This window comes from Tenrec ecaudatus, chromosome X (genome assembly GCF_050624435.1).
Source record: "Tenrec ecaudatus isolate mTenEca1 chromosome X, mTenEca1.hap1, whole genome shotgun sequence".
Classification (NCBI taxonomy): Eukaryota; Metazoa; Chordata; class Mammalia; order Afrosoricida; family Tenrecidae; genus Tenrec; species Tenrec ecaudatus.
The window spans coordinates 29,287,860-29,308,866 of NC_134548.1; the positions used below are offsets into that span (position 1 = coordinate 29,287,860).

Genomic DNA, 21,007 nt, shown 5'->3' on the forward strand with positions numbered 1-21,007 from the left:
TTGATAATACACAGATTGTTATTTGGTCATATCTTGCCCTATCCAGAGTCTCCCTTCCCCCCCTTCTCTGCTGTCCATCTCCCAGGGCGGAGGTCACATGTGGATCCTTTTAATCAGTTCCCCCTTTCCAACCCACTCTCCCTCCACTCTCCCAGCCTCGCCCCTCAACCCTTGGTCCTGAAGGTATCGTCCACCCTAGATTCCCTGTGCCTCCAGCTCCCATATGCACCAGTGTACAACCTCTGCCCTATCCAGTCATGCAAGGTAGAATTCAGATCATGGTAGTTGGGGGGAGGAAGCATCCAGGATCTGGGGAAAAGCTGTGTTCTTCATCGGTACTACATCGCTTAGAGATAGAGTATCAGGACCTTTTTTCCAAAGCATATCTGACTCAAGTATGCAATCCTATGGACAATAACTCAGGACATTAACTGAATGTACCACCCAGGATTCTCAACACTTGGTACCAGGTATTTATTAAACATACAAGTGAACAAAATGAGTAGCGATATCAACTATGTAACACAATACATGATACCAATGTGGAAAACAATACCATACTTCCTTAAAAGTGTGGATATAGAAATACCATGTGACCCAGCAATCCCACTACTGCTGTTAGCAGTCCAACACATAAGCATTATGCCATCAATGTGAAACACCTCATCACGAGGATGAGCCTGGAGGATATTATGCTGAGATAATTTAGTCAGTCACAAAAGAACAAGTATTGTATGGGACCACTAATATAAAAGCCAAAAAATAAAAAGATTTGCACACTAACAGCAACATCCTTTGCTGGTTACCAAGTATGGGAGGGGAAGGGGGGGAAATTACTAGCTATCAGTGTAGATGCATGTTACCTTGTATGAAAGGAAAGGCAAGATATAATAAGAGGAAGGCAAAAGAAAACATGGGGGAAAGTGCCAGAGTTAAAGACAACCAAGGTACATAATATTGCACACACTCTTGAAATCACAATGATTGGAAAATACATAGATGAACATGCAAATAGACACAAAAGCTAAATAGTTGTAGGAAGGAAAATGGGATCTGAACCCTGCACATACACAAGTTTGACAGAGGATGTTTCCACATGTGTATTTACATGTGCTGTAAATATATCCATAAACATAATAGAACATACTGGCGACCAATTTATGGAAATTTTTTAGCCATACAAAATACCATGAGGGGATGAGTAACTGAACCTGGGAACTCAGGACCATAGTCCCAAAAGCCACCAGGGTTAAAAAAAAAGACACGAAGCAGTGCATGATTGATTTCAATCATGATTGTTTCCAGGGAATACAAATTCTATAAACTATGCAAGACTGAATTGTGACGAGATTATATTTTAATCTTCAATATAAAATCGATCAGATTTCTATGGAGTCAAGCTTTTTGATTAAATTACTGGAATGAGTAGGAATAAGTAAACCTCATCCATTGCTTGAGACTCATACTACATTGACTAGGGGCGAAATGACTCATAAAGATTATGGTGAGAGGTTAGATAGCTGCTTGGATTAAAGGAGTGATGGATCTTGAATGCCCACATCGGGGACTTTCTTGTCTAGTCAATGGAGAAAATCCCTAGATGAACAGTTACCTTCAAAAGAGTAAACGGGAAAGTATTGGGTAGATTGTATTAGAATAGCTACATACAATACAGTTTTGATCTCCAGGTGACCAGTCTAAAAGCCACTACAATAATGTGGTATGACCACATAATGTGTCATTATTTTTTAACTTTCTATTTGGAAATAGGAATTACAGAGAATTATAAGACTTTAATTTGTATATACCCTCTCGGCCTTGATTGGCCAATTATTAGCATTTTGCCACATTTGCTTTATCTCCTTCTATTGAGAGGCAGATAAATAGTTAGATTTCCTTATATGAACACATGAGAACTTACTGCTACAGTGTGTGACAGTAAATCACAGAAATCCCTCATAACTATTTTTGTGTAAATTGCCTATCAACTAGGATATTTCTTGTATAAATGAAGTATATTTATCGAATTTAGGAAATTTCCAAATGATAGACTATCATTATGAATATACAGTCTATATAAATTTCAAACATTGGCCCAATAATATCCTTCATTCTGTATTTTCTATCCAGGATCATGCATGGCCTTTAGTTATTAAGTCTTTTCCACCACACCATATCAATTTGTCCCACCACTGGTATGTTCACTTATTTCATTCCATTAACTAGTGTCCATATTTTCCGTTAGCCTTAATAAGAAATCAAGGGGGGGGATTTCCTGAGATGTGAATATTGTGCCTCACCAATTCTCCAACCAGTAACGGTAACATCCATTGTTAGTTATTGGTGGAACCAATTCTTATGATGCTGGTTGATGAATCGTGATTCCAAACAAACCCCACCATTTCTGCTATATTGACCACTTTGCCCTCTGCCCTAAGAGAAGCCTTTCCCTTTTCATTTGTTTGCAATAACTATGAACCCATCCATTCTTATTACTCAATAACTACCGTTATTTCTGTTTACTTGATTTTCACCTCACACTATTATAAGTCCTACTTCATAGAAAACAAAACCTTTGTAAGGTTGGGAGGAGGAAAAGCAGATTCTAAGGGTAGCAACCTTTGTGGAGAATGATACCCCTCTATCCTCCCCACTACTCTTTCATTTTGTTTTTCATTTTTAATAGTTCATTAACATGTAAAAATTAAGTTCCAAGGGCTTTGGGGAGCTTAGTCTAACTAGGCCCTAATGATGGGTCCTAGCCAAGGACCATATTTGCATTCTTGATTGTCAGTAACTAAAAGTTAATTTGCTACTTTGGCTCAAAACTCCTTCCCAAAATGGCAAAATGTATTACTTCAAAGCTAATCTTTTGCCCACATGTTTGGTCACACAGATCAAACTGCTCCATTCAGAGACCATTTCAATTTTAATTTTTGCTGCTGCTGTTTTTAACTCTGCCTTGTTCCAAAAACAGACTTGTAAAAGCAAAAGCTGCTATACTTACGTACTGGTTTATACCTTCCTCAAACATTTTCTTGCTATTATGTGAATAGCAATTCGGCTTCTTAATGTGATTCCAAAAAAAAATTATAACTGTTTCTAAATTGCGCTGATGTATTGTAGAATTGAGTGGAATATCTTTGTAGACTGAGCATAATTATCCTCCTGCCAGGAACAAATAAGTTATACTGCTCCAGAGAAATAAGTATGCATACGAATTTATGTGGATGGATAAATCCTTATAAAGTTTAGCTCTTTATAACACAATGAGAAAGGAAGAAATGTACTTGGTGAAGCTAATGAATAAACAGGGATCATTATATTGTCTATCATGCATTTCCCCCACAAACTTGCATTTTACTGCAAGTAAATCAGGGCAGAATGTTTCAAAGAACTTTATATAATGAATGAGCCAATTTTCAAATGAACTATTGTCTTAGATATTCAGCGCTGCTATAACAGAAATGCCACAAGAGGTTGGTTTTAGCAAACAGAAAGTTATTCTCTCACACTTTGGGTGGCTGAAAGCCCAAATCCAAAGAACCCATTGAGAGGAAGCTTTCTCTTTTGGTTTGCTCTGGACCAAAGACTTTTCTCTCAGTGTCTGCTACCTGGTTCTTTAGAGAGCTGCATGTGTCTTGGCATCCTTCTTCTCTGCCATGGCCTCAGCTGTCTTGCTTGACCTAATCTGCTGTTTTTATGTCTCATAAGAGATTGACCCAAAACAAAGCCTACTCTGATAATGCCTCATGAACATAACAAAGACAACCTATCCTAAAAGGGTGTATAACCACAGGCAAAGAGGTTAGAATATAAACACAAGTTTGGTCAAAATAATTAAATCTCTAACAACTCTATATGAATAAACAACCTAAAAAGCCTTGTTATATTTTAGACAAGATGAAACAGTTGTATTTATATCTATACACACACACCACACACATATATATACAAAAAATACTCCAAGTGAAGAATTTGAAAATACATAGGAACTTGTATTTGTTAAAAATCTTTGCTTCTTTAAAGACATATACCAAAAAAAAAATTAAATACATAAAATGAAACCAGGTACAGGTTAATTTAAAAAAATATAAGGGAAGTGGGGGAGGTTCTTGAACTACACTAGATAATTGCAGCAAGATTAGTGTAAATCAAATGCATTTATTATTTGCAATGTAATCCAATATACTCAGAGATGGCATGTGCTTTATTTTAATTAGCTTTTTCTTTTAAGGGGTTGCTTAGTCCAACTGTCTTGATAAGAAAAAATTGTAGCCATTGCTCAAAGTGCTTGTAGCAAATCTAGTTTTAAATTGAAGCAATTTATTCCCAAAGCAGCCTACTTCTGCAGCAATAATCAATGTGTTTTCCCTTAGCCTATTCTGGAACCTTCCAAGGACTATTGTTAATCGCCTGTAACTAAATGACTGCTGATCCTTTAAATGTAACTTTTTGGCACTTACTCATTTGTTGTGTTTAACCAAACGCCAGCGTTCCTTGGGTTTCGCCTGGTGATTTTGCTTTACAATATTCAATATTCAGTGTCAGTCCCTTAAAGGGGATGGTGGGGGACAGAGTCTATCATTTTAACAAAATAACACAGAGGCTAAGCAGATTTTCAAAGTTCTGCACTTTCTCTTTCAGTCCTCTGATGTTGAATTGTGCTGAAATGGTAACCTTTTATTTTTTAAATGCTGCCACTCCAGGCAACTTGAACTTGTGCTGAAAAGCAGATCCCATTTCAAAAGGAAAATGACATTTGCTGGGGCAACACCATTCACATTGTAATATAAAGATAAAATACACCAGTAGGCCTAAATCATTTCTTTTGATCAGGACAGATTTTGAGCCCCAGTTAAGTGCTCAGCTGTTAAGTGGAAAGCTGACAGTTCAAACCCCCTCAGCTACTTCTGGGGGAAAAGACTTTAAAGATGACTATGTAGAGAAACTATGCACCAGCTCTGCTGTATGGCAAGAGGTTCCCAATGAGATGCAATCTGCTCAGCCACACCCAATGACAATTGTGTACTGATTCAATGGAGAAGTAATCATTGTTAGCGTTGGTATTAATGAATAAGTCTGACTTGGGGCAAATGAATGTAGAGACTAACTCTAATGCCCCAGTTCAGGGGGAAGGTTTGCATATGCTTTTAAATGAATGTGAAGAGCTTAAAGCAAATGGAAACAATAATTAACCTGCAGCTATTTATACTCTTTAGACATTGGCACAAGGAAGTTTCAAAAAGTTAGTTGAAAACTGGAATTAATAAAAAGATAATGGAATTCCCCCCACAACCCCTTTGAAGCTCATTCCTGCCACAATCTTGCATGAAAACAATGCAGTAACTGACTGAGAAGCAGTATATAGTGTGGAGATAAGCCTGCTTATCCTGGCATAGTGGGCTACAGTTGGGGCTGCTGGAAATCACCAACGGCTCAGTGGAAAGCATATGACGCTTTCTACTCTTTTAAAGAGTTGCAGTCTCAGAAATCCACAGGGGCATTTTGACCCTGTGTATCAGGGTTGCTGTGAGCTTGACTCTACTGGATAGCAGTGAGAGGAAGATGATGAAGAACTCCATGCATGCATGAGGCAAAAACCAACCAACCAACCAAAACCTCACTGCCATCAAGTCAATTCTGACTCCTAGTGACCCTCTAAGATAGGTTAGAACTGCCCTATGGGTTACCGAAACTGAATCTTTGCAAAAGTAGAAAGCTTCATCTTTCTCCGTTAGAGCAACTAATGGTTTCGAACTGCTGGCGTTGCAGTTATCAGCCCAACTGGTAATCCACTATGCTACCAGAGTATATCAGGGATAATCTGAGATACTCTCAGGTTAAATTAGTGCTATTTTGGGTGCCAAATAATCAATTCGGATGTATTGCGGCCCTATCTGACAAAGCAGAACTGCCCCGTGGGAATTTGATTGTCAGGAGAATCTGCTGGTAGTAAGCTGTAGATCACTAGCACTCCTTCAAGATATATTCAAAAACTAAAATATCTATTTCCATAGAATGTATTCCAACTGACAGCAAACTTTGAACAGATTGGAAAAACAGTTCTCAACCTATAGGTTGTGACCCCCTTGGGGGTTGAACAACCCTTTCACAGGGGTTGCCCAATTCATAACAGTAGCAAAATTACAACTATGAAGTAGAAACAAAAATAATTTTATGGTGTGGAGGTCACCACAACATGAGAAATTGTATTAAAGGTTCGCGGCATTAGGAAGGTCAAGAATCACTGGATGAGAACTTCCAAATAGCATTTCCAAGGCAGGAATCTTTATAGACCCAGAGTACCACAACTTCCTCCTATGCAACTGCTTTTTGGTAGGAACAGCTCATCTTTAAGGGAACAACATGGGATCTAAATTGGTGGTGAGGTGGGAGTGGCAAGCCTGGTAGGGAATGATCAAGGGTAAGGTAACATAATGAAGAGGTATAGCTGTAACCCAGGTGGGGACGGAGCATGATAGTGGGGCAGGAGGAAATTCAAGGGAAATAGAGGAAAGAGCTAGGAGGCAAAAGGCATTTATAAAGGTCTAGACAAAGACATGTACATATGCAAATATATATATATGAGGATGGGGAAATAGAGCTATGTGCCTATATTTATAGGTTTAGTATTAAGGTGGCAGAAGGACCTTGGGCCTCTACTCAAGCACTCCCTCAATGCATGAATACTTTATTAAATTGGCATTCTATGATGCTCACCCTCCCGACACAACTGCTGAAGACAAAGCGGGTGAACAAGCAAATGTGGCGAAGAAAGCTGATAGTGCCCGGCTATCCAAAGATATAGCATCTGGGGACTTAAAGGCTTAAAGATAAACAAGCGGCCATCTAGCTCAGAAGCAACAAAGCCCACATAGAAGAATACACCAGCCTGTGTGATCACATGGTTCCGAAGGGATCAGTTATCAGGCATCAAAGAACAAAAAAATCATATCATTCGGTGTACACCTCCATTATATGATCACCGAGGACAAACGGTTGCATAAGCAAATGTCGCGAAGAAAGCTGATGGTTCCCGGCTATCAAAAGAGATAGTGTCTGTGGTCTCAAAGGCTTGAAGGCAAACAAGCGGCCATCTAGCTCAGAAGCAACAAAGCCCACATGGAAGAAGCACACCAGTCTGTGTGATCATGAGGTATCAAAGGGATCAGGTATAAGCCATCATCAGAAAAAAAGAAAAAAAAATCTTACCATAGTGAATGAACGGGGAAGTGCAGAGTAGAGACCCAAAGCTAATTTGTCGGCCACTGGAGATAACCTCACAGAGGGGTCTAGTGGAGGAGATGAATCAGTCTGGGTGCGATGTAGCACCGATGAAGTATACAGCTTTCCTCCAGTTCCTAAATGCTTCCTCCCCCACCCCAACTACCATGACCCGAATTCTACCTTGCAGTTCTGGATAGAGCAGAGGATGTACACTGGTGCAGATAGGAGCTGGAGGCACAGGGAATTCAGGGCAGATGATACCTTCAGGATCAGTGTTGTGAGGGGCAATACTCGGAGGGTAGAGTGTGAGTGGGTTTGGAAAGAGGGAACCGATTACAAGGATCTACATGTGACCTCCTCCCTGGGGGACGGACAATAGAAAAGGGGGTGAAGGGAGAAGCCGGACAGGGCAAGCTATAACAAAATAATAATTTATAAATTATCAAGGGCTCATGAGGGAGGGGCGAGCTGGGAGGGAGGGAGGAAAAGAGAACTTGATGCAAAGGGCTAAGTGGAGAGCGAATGCTTTGAAAGTGATTAGAGCATAGAATGTACAGATGTGCTTTATGCAATTGATGTATGTATGGATTGTGATAATAGTTGTATGAGCCCCTAAAAATGTTTAAAATAATTAATAAATTAATTGAGTTAGCAACGGAACACGTTAATCTCTGCACAGCCAGGGCCAAGTCAGGACAAATGCACTAGTGTTGATGCTGCATCTAGGACCAGTTTTTTGTATCCATATTGTCAGTAACTACCCTCCCTGGTGGGACAATGGTTACGTGTTGTGCTGCTACCATCAAGGTCAGCAGCTTGAAACCACCAGCTGCTCTGAGGGAGAAATAGGAGGCTTTCTACTCCTGTAAAGAGTCTTGGAAACACACAGGGGCAATTCTATCCTGACTTCCAGGGTGGCTATGCGGCAGACTTGACTCAATGGCAGAGAGTTTAGTTTGGGTGTCATTAGTAAAGAAAATCCCTGGTGGCACTGTGTGGTAAGTATTTGGCTGCTATAGTTCAAGAGAAAAACGAGGCTATCTGCTCTTGTAAAGCTAACCAGTCTTGAAAACCCTATGGAGGGACACTATGAGTTACAGAAATTCAGACCGAGATCATATGACAGAATTTCAGAATACCAACGACTTCTTCATTGCAAGTACCTACTTTCAACAACATAAAGGGGAAATGTACATGTGGACTTACCCAGTTGGAATACAGAGAAATCACATCAACTACAGCTGTTGGAAGAGATAAGGGAGAAGCTTAATATGAGCAGCTGCACCCAGGCCAAGGATTCACTGTGGAACAGACCATCAATATTTCATACGTAAGTTCTGGTTGAAGTTGAAAAAAATTAAGACAAGTCCATGATAGCCAAAAAATTACCTTGAGTATATGCCGCCAGAATTTCAAGAACAGATTTGATGCAATGAACAGCAGTGACAGAAGTGCTGAGGAGCTGTGGGATGAAGTCACAAATATGATATATGAAGAAAGCAAAGGTTCATTAAGGAGACAAGAAAGAAAACAAAGATGAAAATATGTAAATAAGGAAGAGAACATTTTTAATTAAAGAGCAGATTCAATTGAGTATTATAATGAGATGGATAAAGACTCAAGTTAGAAAGCCAAAGAAAAACACACATAGCCTATCTCAAGTTGAATGAACCAAAGGAAAACTTTGCTGTGACTCAGAACTGACTGAAAGGCACCCAACAACAACAACGACCACAAAATACCGTAAGGTAGAATCCACTCGGTGGCCATGTATATTCTAGTAGTACCAAATGACGAGCATACTACTCAGAATCTTTATTCTCATATATTGCTCTTACTTTAGGTAGAACTGTTATATACCTTTTTTAATATAGTTGTATGTGAAGGAGGTATTCAAAATGACACAAGACTGATTCTGTCCTTGCTAAGCTATGGCACTCCTGCTCTGTTTCTGGTGTCGTTGGGTTTCGGGCACTACTCTGCTATTCATTAGTGAACTAAAAAGAATATTCTAGGTAAGCAATACAATTTTTGAATGGTTCATGATGTCTAAAAATGGGAATCATTCACCTTGAAGCAATTCTCTAAAAATCATAAGCACTGACTCCAATAAAAGTTTTTTTCTCTTATACTCCTATATACTCAATAAAACAAAATAACATAAAATAGTATTATAAATAGTACCTTTTGAAAATGAGAATTCTTCCTATTGGATTAATAGAACTATACTTCTGTCATGCAGTCATGATTTTTGATTGTTTCAGCTTTCCTAAATTAAACCTATTGGGTCAGATATGGGCACTTAATCAAGCAAGATGCCTAGGCCTGGTGCCATGCCTTAGAGCAGCCTCCCTGACTCCCAATCTTTTTCAGTCTTCTCCCCAAATTGGTTTGATGCTAGAACTTACAGTGCATTTTTTTCATTGAAATGTGATTAGCATGAGATAGAATGCATAGATCTTAAGCTTTTAATTCAATGACTTTTGACAAATATGTATACTTGTGTAACTTCACCTTAAAAATGGCATAAAATTCCTCCTTCCCCTTATAGCCTTGCCCCTTTCCAATACACTTTCCCTTCGCTCATCCCCAAAGCTACTTTTAAAAAAAAATGTCCGTCTCCATGTAGCCTTCTCCTGAACTTTATTTAAATAGAATCATACAGGAGCTAATAATTTGCGTGTGATTCCTTCACCGAACAAGATTTTGTGAGATACACATATGTTATGTGAGTGAGTCTCTTCTATGATAGGGACATCACAATGGTTTGTTCGTCTATCCTTTTGTTGTTTTGTTTTCTGTTGTTATTATGAGTAAGGCTACTCTGAACATTCTTGTACAAATTTTCCTGTGGCCATTATATTACTCTTAGGTCAATATAAGGGATGGAATGGCTGGTTATAATATAGAAAAGATTCATGTTCAACTTTATTAGAAATTACCAGAAAATATTGAATGTTGTGCTACCAGTGTGCATTCCTGCTAACAATGTTGAGATGTGGAAGTTAAATATCTTGATAGCTTAAATTTTTGCTTTATTACACAAAACACTTTAGGATGGTAATCCCCAAGTACTTAATATATCGAATGTAAAAAAAAACTCATTGAATTTTAAAACAAACTTTAGAACAAATGCTTATCTTTAAGTTATAGTGTAATACAGGATTCTGTGTAGAGTGGAGTCTAACTCATATCCTGATAGAATAAGACCCAATGCACCCCCACTGTGTTATAGCTACACTTCCCTATTTGTTGTAGGTGCCCCGGTGGCACAGTAGTTAAGTGTTGGTCTGCTTACCACAAGGTCAGCAGTTCAAAACCAGCAGCAGCTCCTCAGGAGATAATGTGGCATTCTACTCCCATAAAAAGTTATAGCCTTGAAAGCCTACAGGGGCAGTTATACCCTGTCCTACAGAGTCACCAGGAGTCACAATTGACTCAATGCCAGTGAGAGTCACCCTTTTTGTAATAAAGAAGTTGTGATGCTTTATTTTGAAAGATAACTTATATTTCATTTCTAGACCACTCTCTTGTATGGTCCCTTACAAGGTTCAGCTAATAAAGCTGTCTGATATTTATAAGTGCAAAATAATAAAAATCTCCTGGAGGTGTTTTCCAGTATTTCACATTTCATATTAATTTATTTAGCTCTAAAGATTTAATATCCCACTTTATTTTCCTTCTTAAATTCATAAAGTATAATCACTTTTAATAAGATTTTCTTCCATTCCCCATTTAATTCTAATAAGTACAGAAAACAAATTTGATTAAAGAGTAGTTATATGTTTCTTAATTAAATTATTGAATTAGGGTTGAAGGACTAGATAATGAGAAATATAGCAGAGAGTTTTTTCCTATAATGTTCACAGAAAAAGTGACATTACATAATAACACATCCAGAGAAAACTTTAATATGAAAATGATAACCCCATTCAAAAGATATTAAAGGTGGTCTTGTTGCTTGCTTGAGAGTCATTATGGAAAAACTAGACATTATTTTAAAATTCTCAGTGCAAGCCTGCATTGATTGTGTTAGGCAATTGGATAAGGCAATGGTGGCATCTAAATTACAGATTCAAATATATCATTATTCTAGAGCTAAATTTTTAGAAATGTTTCTATTTTGTGTTAATTAAGTAAACTAGGACCTTTCCAGATATGTGTCAACTGCAGGAAGAACGGCTAGGCATCAGTAATAACCTTTGGACTGTGATGATCAAGCACAAGCTACATACACAGTCATTTCATTTTAGTGACGTTTTCATATCATCTGCTTAATGTTTAAATTCCAGTAGCCTTGATATTGTTATGAGGTCCATCCACTCTGAGAAAAGAGACATGCGTATTTTATCCCCAAATGTGCCCAATAATGTTTTGATATAAACCAGACATTCAATAGGAAAAAGGAAGTTGTATAGGGTGGAAAGCAAATTCCTTTTTAATATCAAATTTAGTAGCCCACCCAGGAATGGAGGACAAAAAGAAAATTTTGAAAAAATAGCACAGTGAAAGGAAAATGATAGCAACATACTCTGTTACAAAATCCATGATGAAATCTTCTCATGTAAGCATTCAGCTGTTCAGACTATGGTTGGCAACCTTGGCATCAGAATTTTCCAAAGAAACGAAAGCTTTTTAACAGGCAGCATTAAGTATTCCTCCTTTTTTGAAGTAATCCTCACAGCATCCTGTCAGTAGTCTAAAGGGTCTTCTAGGAACTCTCCGGATTGCCCCCTCTTTACCTTAACCCCAAGATGTCAACTCTGGTGTGAGTGACCAGAATTCACTTTGAGTGAATGCAAAAGTAATCATCTTGGCTTTAAAGCCTGTTATCCACAGGAACCCTTCTTTCTTTTATTAACCCCTGGAGAGATCGTGGTTATGTGTTGGACTGCCAGTAGAGAGATCCCCAGCTCAAAACCCCCAACCACTCAGAGAAAGAGGAAGCTTTCTGCTGGGGCAGTGCTACCTGCCCTTTAGGATCGCCATCTGTCAGATTGGTCTCCATGGCAGTGGGTTTAATTTTCTTGTTGCTGCTTCATACAAGAGTTCCACATCTCAGGAAGGAAGTCCACGATTGATCTTTCCAATTAGCTATTTATAATTCTGCTGGTTGAATGCAAACTACCTATTAAGGGTCATTTTGACAATAAGCAATATAAGCAATGTTTTATCATATAGTACCTCATCTGGCTACCAAGGGAAAGGACCTAGAAAGTTCCCCTAAAGGTTAGCTTCTCATTAGAAGGAGGATGGGTTGTGTTAACCCTTTCCCCACATCTGGTCTCATCCACAGTCGGTGAAAATAAGTTGGATTGATGATACTTTTCATGATGAATATGTTACAAGTCTCTCTAGTGATTTGTTCTCTCCGTCTTCCCCTCTCTCCCCCTCCCCCCACCAGAACTAATGTACACAGTCGAACTTGCTGGCGGGCTGGGTGCTATCCTCTTGTTGCTCGTTTGTCTGGTGACCATCTACAAGTGTTACAAGATAGAAATCATGCTCTTCTACAGGAATCATTTTGGAGCTGAGGAGCTGGATGGAGGTAAGCTGGGCCCTCGCTTTATTTATGTATTGTCTGCAGGAATTCCTCATCTCAGTTTTTCTTTTATTGAGCGGAATGTAAAGTGAACCTGTATTTTCACTGGCAGCCACCCATCGTCCTTCAGCCTCCACTTTATAAATTTCATCTCTTATGCTGACCTAGATGACTCTGTGTGATGCTTTGGAGCCAACAGATGCTTTCCTCTACAAAACAGTAAAGCAACACTTACCCCTTTGGGACCTGTATTCCAAACAGAACTTGTGAATTACAGTCACTGATTGCAATGTCATCAGGTGCTCTTCTTTCACGGTGTAATCAGTACCGAAAGGCCCGCTTTACTTATCTATCGTTAAGGACTGTCGCATTTGTGTTCCCTAGCGAGTAGTTTGAAGTGAATGTCAATTTGTTTCTCATTTAACCCGATCAGTTTTAGTCAACTCTAGCTAATATTTTAGCATTCACCTAGTTGTCCTGTTTATTTAGCTACTTTTAGATAGGTTCATTTCTATTCCAAGTGGGTACCAACAGGCAGGAAAGTGCACAAGCACTTTGTTTCCATAATAAGAAATCTAATATTTTTACTCATTGAGGGTAAATAAATATTGCTTTCATGGTAATTCTAATTATTATTTGCCTCTAGTCAGTCATGAATATGCGTACGATCTAAAAGGAATTCTGGGCCTTACAGGGTTGATTGTGGTGGGTTTTCTGTTTGTTTTCCCTATTTACTCCTTTGAAAGTGATTCATACATAAGTTTGAAATATAGGAAGAATATGCAAATTGACAATGAATAGTTCACAGGGTACACAGTTCGCAGTTGTTTCCCGCACTGTCAGTTTTGCACAAAGTGAAAAAGGAAGCACATCCCCATGTTGCCACATTTCTAGGGCTCTCTGCAGTACATTTGTAGGCAAAAGTCTTACGATGGCAGACTCGTGAGGAGGAGCTTAACCAACACTGCTCTCTGTTGGTCCTCTCCTTCCGCACATCGGAACTGCACCAACATGGCTTTGGTTTTTAATTTCTAAGTGTTGATTCGCCACTTTGTTCTTCATTTCTACCTGTCCTGCCTAATTCTACAAATGATTAATTTTTGCTCCTGTGCCAAAGAGATATGAGAAAACTGTCAATGTCAAAGCTACTGCTGGATGAGGAGCAAGTAGATTGTTGGGTGTTCTAAAATCGTTCTTGCTAAGCCTCACAGAAATTCTGAGGTCAATATGTTCATCTCCATTTTACTGATAAACCAACGTAGACTCTTGGAAATTAAATCATTCACTCAAGATAACACAAGTAGTGTTGTAAGTCATCAAATGAGATTTGCATGTAGGTCTAATTTCAGAGTCATTAATTTTATCAAACACTGACAGTCCTTATTATGTTGCAGAATGGTCAGCATAATCTAAAAATCTGCTGTCATTAGCACAATTAGGAAAGGATATTTGAAAAACCAGAAGATTACCTAAACCAGCTTATGATTTGCCTAATTAATCCCATTTTGAATATGTTTATTTTTATTCTGCATAAGATGAGTGATTTTCTAAAACCCATCAATTTCAAGGGTAGTTTTATCAGTCATGTGCATAATGGTAAGAAATACTGGGATATAATTCATAATAAAAATTTATGAATCATATGCAGTTGAATAATCAGTTATATGAAATTTCTTTTGGGATTCTTTTAATTGTAAACACTTCAGTGATTTACCTGGGCAGCCATACTGAATTTCATTTCTATTCTGAAGCTGCTGGGTTTTGTTAATCAAAATTATTTTAAGAAAATAAAACAAACACTGAAAGGTAGTTGCCTGACAGTTGAAAAAGTTGTCTCACAAAATCACTTGACTTAATAAGTGCTGTTGGTATTATTAGAACCATGGCTCTAGGGACATCTTGAAAACAGGCAGGCATCTAACTGTTAAGGCGTTCCTTGAAATGCCACTATGAATGCATTAGGTTCTAAAGAAAGCCCCGAAAACCATGATCCTGAAACCAGAACTAGATGATACCCACCTACCTCTGCAGCCTTCTCTGAAAGGGATCACAATAGGAGGTCTTGGGTAGAGTAGGAGAAAATTCATAAAAATAAAAATCATAAAAAGATTTTCATTTACATCAATGTTTAGAGTCTGATAGAAACTTATGAAACATCTGAGAATATGAGACACTCCTTAAGCCTGGAACTGAATTTACACCCCACTACACAAACACGTCATTGTATACACATATGTTAGACAGACCTCTAACACTAGAGAGGTATGCCTGCTTTAAAACAAACAACCCTTCAGGTCCAAAGAGCAATATTTGCCCAAGAATCAAAGCTTACAAGGCATAGAGGAGTGGTTCTCAACTCATAGGTTGCAACCCCTTTGGGGGTCAAACAGTCCTTTCACAGGGGTCGCCTAAGACCATTGGAAAACACATAAAGATTTCACAATATATAATTACATATTGTTTTGTGATGCATCACTATGCTTTAATTATGCTCAGTTTGGAACAATGAAATACATCCTGAATATCAAATATTTACATTATGATTCATAACAGTAGCAAATTTGCATTTATGAAGTAGCAACAAAAATAATTTTATGGTTAGGGGTCAACACAACATGAGTCGCGGCATTAGGAAGTTTGAGAACCACTGGCATAGAGGGAAAGGAAAAAAGGACAAATGGAAACAGCAAACAGAGAGAACTTGAGAAGAATGTTGTTTCATTTGGGGACTGCAAGCAATGTCACACATCAAAATGTGAATTGTTGAAGGAAAAACCAAGCTCTGGAAACTTTCAAACTATTCATAATAAAAGTTAACAAATGCGTGAAAATGAAAGAACACAAGCTGAATTTTCATATGAAGATATGCAGAAAAACATGGAAGTGAGCAAACCAGCTGCCATGACAGTTTCTGCACATGACGATCCCGTGTGCCAGAGTAGAACGAAGCTTCAGAAGGGTTCCAAGACTGTGCACGCTTCGTGCCTCTCTTCAAAGGTTGAAGCACTTCCTCCTTAGGAATACATTTACTATCCTGTCTTCACTTGCACTTACTTACCAATGACTCCTATAGGGGACCCTCCATGCTCTCAGCCTCTTATTGTAGTATAATTGTTTCTGGAAACTTCGTGGTTATTTTCATGGGCATAGATTCCCCCAACCCTGTGTTTACATTATCCCATCACTCATTCACTCATTGTCACTCACTGTCATTTCCATTGGAAAACTCAGTTCTGTACATTATCTTCCATCCCACTAGCATCACCTTTTCTTCAGTTGTTATTGCAAATTACTCATCAAGGTTGGTCAATTTTACCTCCCAATGTCTCAGATATGTACCTTCCCATACACATTTCTATGAATGTATATATGTTCAAACACTCATTTATAGATGAACATTTACATTTGGTGCCACTCTTCCCATCATCAACAATAACATGTTTTTTATGGTCTTAAGCCGATTTCCCCCACCCTGATCCTTTCCTTGGTAACCACCAATGAACACTGGTCTTTCTGGATTTGTCTATTGCCTTCTTGGAGAAGTCAGATCATGGATGCCCTTATGTATGCTGGCTTTGTTTCACTTCGTCGTATGCCCTCCAAGTTCATCCCTGGTATGTTTCTCAGACTTACCATTGTTCTCTATAGTGGCACAATAGTATTCCATTGCATATATTTCCCACAATTTGCTTATTCATTTATTCCTTAATGGGTAGTTCAGGTGTCACCATGTATTTACTCTTGTAAATAAATCCTCAATGAACATAAATATGCAAATGCTTCTTCCAATAGCTATTTTTAGGTCTCTCATATATACACACTAATAACATAAAATGCAATGTAATATTATATATATATATATATATATATATATATATATATATATATATATATATATACACACACACACTCATTGCACTGATAACTGCAGGAACAGTTGCTCCTCAGGAAAAAAGATGAGTCTTTCTACTCTCATCAATAGTTACAACCTCAGAAACCCACAGGGACAGTTCTTCCCTGTCCTATAGAGTTGGTATGAGTCACAATTGACCTGATGCCAGTGAATTTGAAGATATATATAAGCTATTTAAGAGTTGTGTAGTCATTGTGCTTAGGTACCATCAAGTCACTTTCAACCAACAGCAACTTATGCACACTTAACTTTAGAACATTTTCTTCTTTCTTGTGCTCATTATTATTGGCTCCCCATTTTCCTCCAAACTTTCCAGCCTTACCCCTAAGAAACTGTTAATCCAGTTACAGTCCCTATAGACTTTCCTATCCTGAATTTCAAATTTAAAAACCTGCCCCCCCCAAAAAAATATAAAGCCAAAAAAATATATAACAAAATAAAATGTCAAAAAACCTCAATCAAAAGAAAGCAGAAAATATTTAAAAACTTAGAACAAACTTCGGGAGAAGAAATGCTAAGGTGCATTTGAACAAATATTGCCATGATCATTTTCAAAACATTTTCTTTCCAATTGATTCCTTGGTATCAGCTACTCTCTTTCCCCTCCCGCCCCACCCTCTCACCTTCATCATCCCTTGATAAATTAAAAATTGGTATTTTCATATATTACACCATTCTCTGTCTCCCTTCACCCAAGTGTGTGTTATTTGTGCCCCCCACCAGGGTGTGGGTTTATATGTCGATTATTGCAATCCATTTCTCCTTTATCCCCTTTTTCCCCCACCTTCCCCCTACACTTATGGTATTGCTACTCCCATTATTGTTCTTGAGGGGTTCGACTGTGCTGGATTCCATGTGTAGAGAACTCTTATCTGTACCAGTGTACATGCTCTGGTCTAGCCAGAACTGAAAGGCAGGACTGGGGTCATAATAGTGGGAGGGAGAAAACGTTACAGAAACTAGAGGAATGGTGTGTATTTCATCGGTACTGTACTGCACCCCGGCTAACTTGTTCCTTCCTTGTGGCCCTTCTGTGAGGGGATGTCCAATTGTCCACAGATGGATTTTGCGTCTCCAATATGGTCCCTCTTGTTCGCAGCTATGTAACTTTTTTTTGGGGGGGGTGGGCTTCTGATGCCTGTTACATGATTCTGTCTACACCCATGATCACACAGGCTGGTATGCTTCCTCCATGTGGACTTTGTTTTCTTCCCTGCTAGATGGCTGCTTGTTTCACTTCAAGCCTTTTCCTTCTTTTTTTTTTTTTTTTGCTTTAATGGGTTCATTTTATTATTATTTTTTTTGTTTGTTTTTAACAATTTATTGGGGCTGATACAATTCTTTTCACAGTTCATACATATATCAATTGTATAAAGCACATCTGTACAGTCTTTGCCCTAATCATTTTTTTCTCTTTTCTTCTTTTACATTTTTTTAGGGACTCCAACACCTCTTACCACAATCCATACATATACATACATCAATTGTATAAAGCACACCCATACATTCCCTGTCCCAATCATTCTCAAGGCATTTGCTCTCCACTTAAGCCCCTTGCGTCAGGTCCTCTTTTTTTTCCCCCCCTCCCTCCCTTTTCCCCCCTCCCTCATATGCCCTTGGTAATTTATACCTCGTTATTTTGTCATATCTTGCCCTATTCGGGGTCTCCCTTCCCCCCTTCTCTGCTGTCCCTCTCCCAGGGAAGAGGTCACATGTGGCTCCTTGTAATCAGTTCCCCCTTTCCAACCCACTCACCCTCCACTCTCCCAGCATCGTCCCTCACGCCCTTGGTCCTGGAGGTATCATCCACCCTGGATTCCCTGTATCTCCAACCCTCATATGTACCAGTGTACAGCCTCTGTCCTATCCAGCCCTGCAAGGTAGAATTCGGATCATGGTAGTTGGGGGGAGGAAGCATCCAGGATCTGGGGGAAAGCTGTGTTCTTCATCGATACTACCTCACACCCTAATTAACCCATCTCCTCTCCTAAGCCCCTCTATGAGGGGATCTCCATTGGCCGACACTTGGGCCTTGGGTCTCCACTCTGCACTTCCCCCTTCATTTAATATAATATATATATATATACACATACATATATACATATACAAATAAATACACATACATACACACACTTATATCTTTTTTTTTTTTGCATGATGCCTTATACCTGGTCCCTTGGGCACCTCGTGATCACACTGGCCGGTGTGCTTCTTCCATGTGGGCTTATTTGTTTCTGAGCGAGATGGCCGCTTGTTCACCTTCAAGCCTTTAAGACCCCAGACACTATCTCTTTTGATAGCCGGGCACCATCAGCTTTCTTCACCACATTTGCTTGTGCACCCATTTGTCTTCAGCGATCCTATCATGGAGGTGTGCAGTCAATGATATGATTTTTTGTTCTTTGATGCCTGGTAACTGATCCCTTTGGGACCACTCGATCACACAGGCTGGTGTGTTCTTCCATGTGGACTTTGTTGCTTCTGAGCTATATGGCCGCTTGTTTATCTTCAAGCCTTTAAGACCCCAGTCACTATCTCTTTTGATAGCCGGGCACCATCAGCTTTCTTCACCACATTTACTTGTTCACCCACTTTGGCTCCAGCCGTTGTGTCGGGAGAGTGAGCATCATAGAGTTCCAATTTAATAAAAGAAGGTATTCATGCATAGAGGGAGTGTTTGAGTAGAGGCCCAAGGTCCTTCTGCCACCTTAATACTTGACCTATAAATATCGACACAAAGATCTATTTCCCCAACCTCCTATATATATTTGCATGTACATGTCTTTGTCTAGACCTCCATGAATGCCCTTTGACTCCTAGCTCTTTCCTCCATCTCCCTTGACCTTCCTCCTGCCCTACTACCATGCTTCATCGCCACCTGGGCTAGAGTATACCTCTTCTCTAAGCAACCTTACCCTTGATCATTTCCCACCAGGCCTGCCACTCCCCCTTCTCTACCCTTTGGGGTCCCATGTTTTTCCCTTGTCCCTGGGTTTGTTAACACCACTTCCTTACCCCCCCCTACCCCCCACCCCAAGTCCCCCCGGAACTGTCGGTCCCGTTGTTTTTCATCCAGATAGTTCATCCAGCCTGTCCTATTCAGACAGACCTGTGGAGTCACTAACATGCACGAAAACTAGACAGAGGAACACAAAGCAACAGTATACAACCAGACAACAAAACAACCAAAACAAACCACTGAAAAAGAACAGAACAAAACAGTTCACAAGAGAAAAGCTTGTAGTTAGTTCAGGGATCTTTGCTGGCCCTTAGGAGCGTTTTCCAGTCCAGTCTGTTGGGGCACCACGCCCTGGCCCCAAAGTCCACTTTCAGCATTCCCTGGGGACCTTGCCACTCCATTCCCTTGCTGTTCCGCTGCACTCCCCCAGTGCTTTGCCTCGGTGTGGTGGGATCAGGTCAGGTGCAATTCCCACACTGTGTCTCCGGTGCTGTCCCCTGTATCGCCCTTAGTCACTGAGGGGCATCATGTCTCATAGTAGGGCCAGCCATGTTGTTCTCTCTGTGGACTGGCTGCTCTACTCAGGAACATCATCATCACGGCCTGGTGGGCCAGGCTGTGCTCCACTCTCTCCTCCTGCCCCTTCATCTGCTCCCGTGTGCTCTGATCAAATATGTCCATCTCCCATAGCTGCAGGGTCAATGTCGTCCTTTGGAACAAGTTCTTTTCGGGGGAGGGGCAGGAATCCACTTAATTTATGGTGCTGGGGCCAGCCTCCCAGACCTCTCCACCGGTTCCGTCCTCCACGCCGGGATATTGCATTCACACCTTGCGACACTGGGTTGAAGTCTGGTCCCACTTTCCCTGTGGAGATATAAACCATACCCTCCCCTTGGGTGGATTAATGCCCCATTTCTGTCATGCTGATTGTACTTACCTCAGGGGACTCATGTTGTACCTGTCCCTTTGGGTCTGGCTTACCTCGCTTAACATAATTCCTTCCAGCTCTTCCCATGAAATAACGTGTTTCATGTGCTCATCGGTGCTTTTTAGTGCTGCATAATACTCCATTGTGTGTATGTGCCAAAGTTTGCTAATCCACTCGTCTATCGATGGAAACTTAGGCTGTTTCCAAGTCTTTGCTATTGTGAATTGTGCCGCAATAAACATTGGAGCGCATATGACTGGTCGTGTTTTATTTGCTGCTTCAACCGGGTATATGCCCAGTAGAGGGATGGCTGGGTCGTAAGGTAGATCAATTTCCATTTTCTTTAGGTATCGCCAGATTGCTTTCCACAGTGTCTGTACAAATCTGCACGACCACCAGCAGTGGAGGAGGGTTCCTATTTCACCACAGCCCCTC

At 39.8% G+C, this 21,007-nt stretch overlaps 1 protein-coding gene across 1 annotated transcript in view; it reads left to right on the top strand.

Annotated features, from left to right (window-relative positions):
* IL1RAPL1 (interleukin 1 receptor accessory protein like 1) overlaps positions 1 to 21,007 on the top strand; it is a 756,675-nt gene that overhangs the window by 721,096 nt on the left and 14,572 nt on the right. Inside the window, exon 8 of the mRNA XM_075538327.1 lies at positions 12,635 to 12,778. Coding sequence (XP_075394442.1) covers positions 12,635 to 12,778 — 144 coding nt within the window. The remainder of the gene's footprint in view (positions 1 to 12,634; positions 12,779 to 21,007) is intronic.